The 3,518-nt window shown below is 39.3% G+C and overlaps 2 protein-coding genes across 2 annotated transcripts in view; one reads left to right on the forward strand and one right to left on the reverse strand.

Annotated features, from left to right (window-relative positions):
• The window catches only part of LOC128880132 (uncharacterized), a 32,880-nt gene that overhangs the window by 21,332 nt on the left and 8,030 nt on the right, over positions 1 to 3,518 (forward strand). The gene's annotated exons all lie outside the window — the stretch shown is intronic.
• Positions 1 to 3,518, reverse strand: part of LOC128880127 (carbohydrate sulfotransferase 11) — a 29,163-nt gene that overhangs the window by 20,380 nt on the left and 5,265 nt on the right. Inside the window, exon 2 of the mRNA XM_054129853.1 lies at positions 3,263 to 3,435. Within this exon, the coding sequence (XP_053985828.1) occupies positions 3,263 to 3,435 (173 nt within the window). The remainder of the gene's footprint in view (positions 1 to 3,262; positions 3,436 to 3,518) is intronic.

Genomic DNA, 3,518 nt, shown 5'->3' on the forward strand with positions numbered 1-3,518 from the left:
TGTCCCAAATAAATCTCTAAGAGAATTGACTTTTGTATAAAAGAGTTATATCTTACTTTGTCTCTATTTCTTCCACAATTCTTTGCAAATGGAGGTTGAAGAGTGTCTTATGCACAATCTTTTCCAAGGTGTGCAACAGTCTGGAACAACTTTGCATAAAAGAGTTGACGAACTTCGTCTCCATTTCTTCGACCGTTCGTGTAATAGGAGGTGGAAGAGTGTCACGTGTACTCTTTGCTCGTGATCTAGTCTACATCATCTAGAGGCGGCAACCTCCAGCTGAGGCTACACCACGAAACGGTCTCCTTACGTAAAGCATTGCGAGCATAGATTGGCAGGCTTCCAGGCGCAATGCGGCACACGATCGCGAGCGCCTACGTCCCCTTTAAGCATGCAAAAGGGTGGTCGCAAGTTTGCCCCTCGATCTCGATTACCACACGCCGTGCAGATCGATTGCTGATTTTCCTCCATGTTTTTACCTTAACTTATCTGTCTATCCCAGCGGGTCACCGATTTTTGTATGGCTACCTGCCACGAAGCTGGACATTCGGTAAAAATTTCACTCAATTCCCATTTACGATTCTCAAGTAAAAAACTAATCAGTTGCTTGGCGATTTTTTGATAAAAAAAATTGTATTTTTAGATCTCGTCCAAAATATGGTTTTCAACCATATTTCGGGGACGAGAAACACGATTCTGCAGTCAGTTTCTAGATGAAAAAAAATGTTATCGCGTGGATTACTTACAAAACACTATTCTTCTTTGGGTTAGGTCTGGAAACTATCCCAGGAAAATTATTTTTATTACCTATAATGACCCTCCAAAATCGTGACTCAAGAATGGCTTGTCAATTTTAATCGTCCATAACTTCCTCAATTCTTAACCGATTTAATGAATAAACATGTCGTTGGAAAGCTCTTCTCAGACCCAATAAAAGTTACTTAATGCTAAAAAAGAACGCTGAGATGGCTTTATCATCCTCAAAATTCGAGTCAAAGATCACAAACCTCAAAAACACTTGCGAATTTTTTTGAGACCCTTACAACGTTCGTAGCGGGTCACTGATTTTTTTATGGGTACCTGCCATGAAGGCGGACATTCGGTAAAAATTTCATCCAATTCCCATTTACGATTCTCAAGTAAAAAATAATCACTTGCAAAAGCTTGGCGATTTTTCGATAAATAATAAATTTATTTTTAGTTCTCGTCCAAAATATGGTTTTCAACGTTTTCGGGGACGAGAAACACGATTCTGAAGTCGGTTTTTCGATTCACCTTCACAATAGATACCTATGAAAAAATCGGGGAACCGCTGAAACAATTATAAGGGCATCAAAAAAATTCGTAAGTGTTTTTGAGATTTGTGACCTTTGACTCGAATTTTGAGGATGATAAAGCCATTTCAGCTTTTTTAGTATTAAGCGACTTTTATTAGGCTTTAAAAGAGCTTTCCAACGGCGTGTGTGTGAAGTAAATCGGTTAAGAATTGAGGAAGTTATGAACGTTTAAAGTTGACAAACCAATCTTGAGTCACGATTTTGAAGGGTTATTATAGGGAATAAAAATAATATTATTCAATCATCACGAAATTCGGTATCTATAGGTTTTTTTGGTTGCTGAATCCAAATATCATGTTGTTTTAGCTTTAAAAAATTTTCCTGGATTAGTTTTCAGACCTAACTCAGATCTAACCCAAGGAAGAAGAGAGTTTCGTAAGTGAACCATGTGATAACATTTTTTTATCGAGAAACCGACTTCAGAATCGTGTTTCTCGTCCCCCAAAACGTTGAAAACCATATTTTGGCCGAAATCTAAAAATAAAAATTTTTTGATCGAAATTCGGCAAGGGAAACCCTTGAAACTTTCAGCTTTTGCAACTATTTATTTTTTTACTTCAGAACCTCAAATGGGAATCCGACGAAATTTTTACCGAATGTCCACCTTCATAATAGGTATCCATAAAAAAATTGGTGACCCGCTAGAAGAATCGTAAGGGCCTCAAAAACATTCGTAAGTGTTTTTGAGATTTATGACCTTTGACTCGAATTTTGAGGGTGACAAAGTCATCCGAGCGGTTTTTATCACTAGATAACTTTTATTGGCCTTTAAAAGAGCTTTCCAACGGCGTGTGTGTGAAGTAAATCGGTTAAGAATTGAGGAAGTTAGGAACGTTTAAAGTTGCCAAGTCAATCTTGAGTCACGATTTTGGTCAATTTCCCAAGGGTCATTGAGAATAAAAATATTAACCAATCATCACGAAATTCGGTATCTATAGGGTTTTTTTAGGTGCGGAATCCGAATATGGTGTTATTTTTGCTTTAAAAAATTTTCCTTGGCTAGTTTGCTTACAAATGTTGCTAGTACCATAAGCGGTCTTTTGGCGATAACTTGAGAAATCATTTTTCTAAAATATTTCAACTATTTTTACTGAATTTCTCGCTCAACCACCCTCTAGCTCAACCCCTTGAGGTTCCACGGAAATAGAGCTGGGTAAAATATCTATTTCAAATAGTGAATAGTAAATAAATATTTGAACTCGGATCATGCATGCATTTTTGAAAAATAAAATATTTTATTTGCTGATAACAAATGAAATAAATAAAATTATTCCGAACTATGGCGCGAATACTTTCAGTGTCATTCGAATCAAATATTCCAGATATTACCTGAAAAATTTCTTTGTAAACAAATAAAATATTTTGAAAAATACTTGCGCGATCCGATATAAAATATTTTACTTTTGAAAGATATATGCACGATCCGAAATCAAAGATTTCTACGAAGATACAAGCACGAGACAAAACAAGTAACAATTTTACAAGCTACGCTTCATCCCCTGCAACAGCGTCAACAGGATAAAGCTAATCCCATTCTCGCGAGATCCTTGGGAATCCCTCCGTCGTTGAATTCAAAAATCCAGGTCGCGGGAGGCTCCGAATGACCACCGTATATACAACGTTTCAGTCCTGGCGCAAACAAGCGGTCGGTGGTTCTCGCGACCACCGAAAATACGAAATCTCGAGTGTCTGTTCGCGGTCGGGAGACTTTTGAAAAGGTTCTCAGCCACGGTAACGAACAAAGAAGGCTTAGAGGCGCTTCCAGTTTTTAAATCCGTCCCAACTGGAACGCCTGTCTTCGAGGACCCGGAGTAATTGTTCTTTGGAAAGCAATCCGCCTAATTTTCCGGTGGTCTAAATCCGCGAAAGGCTTTTCCCCGGAATAAAGGCTGGAGATTCCTGTCGCGAGATAAAAGATCGGTCACCTCCAACAAAAGGCTCTGGTGCACCGTGTTCCCAGCATCCTGGCTCGACAGCGCCAACACCAGCAACGTCACGATGCCAGCGACGACGAGCGCTCGCCTAATCGCCGCGAATACGTGGCGACGGGGTGTCATCTTCTCCCGATGCACGGTCTTCCTCTTGTACTCATGTCGAACTGCAACAGAGAGGTCCCGGTTAGTGTTATCGATGCCACTAGTTTACAGCCAAAATGTACATTCTATGCCGCAATTCTTTTTT

This window comes from Hylaeus volcanicus, chromosome 7 (genome assembly GCF_026283585.1).
Source record: "Hylaeus volcanicus isolate JK05 chromosome 7, UHH_iyHylVolc1.0_haploid, whole genome shotgun sequence".
Taxonomy (NCBI): Eukaryota; Metazoa; Arthropoda; class Insecta; order Hymenoptera; family Colletidae; genus Hylaeus; species Hylaeus volcanicus.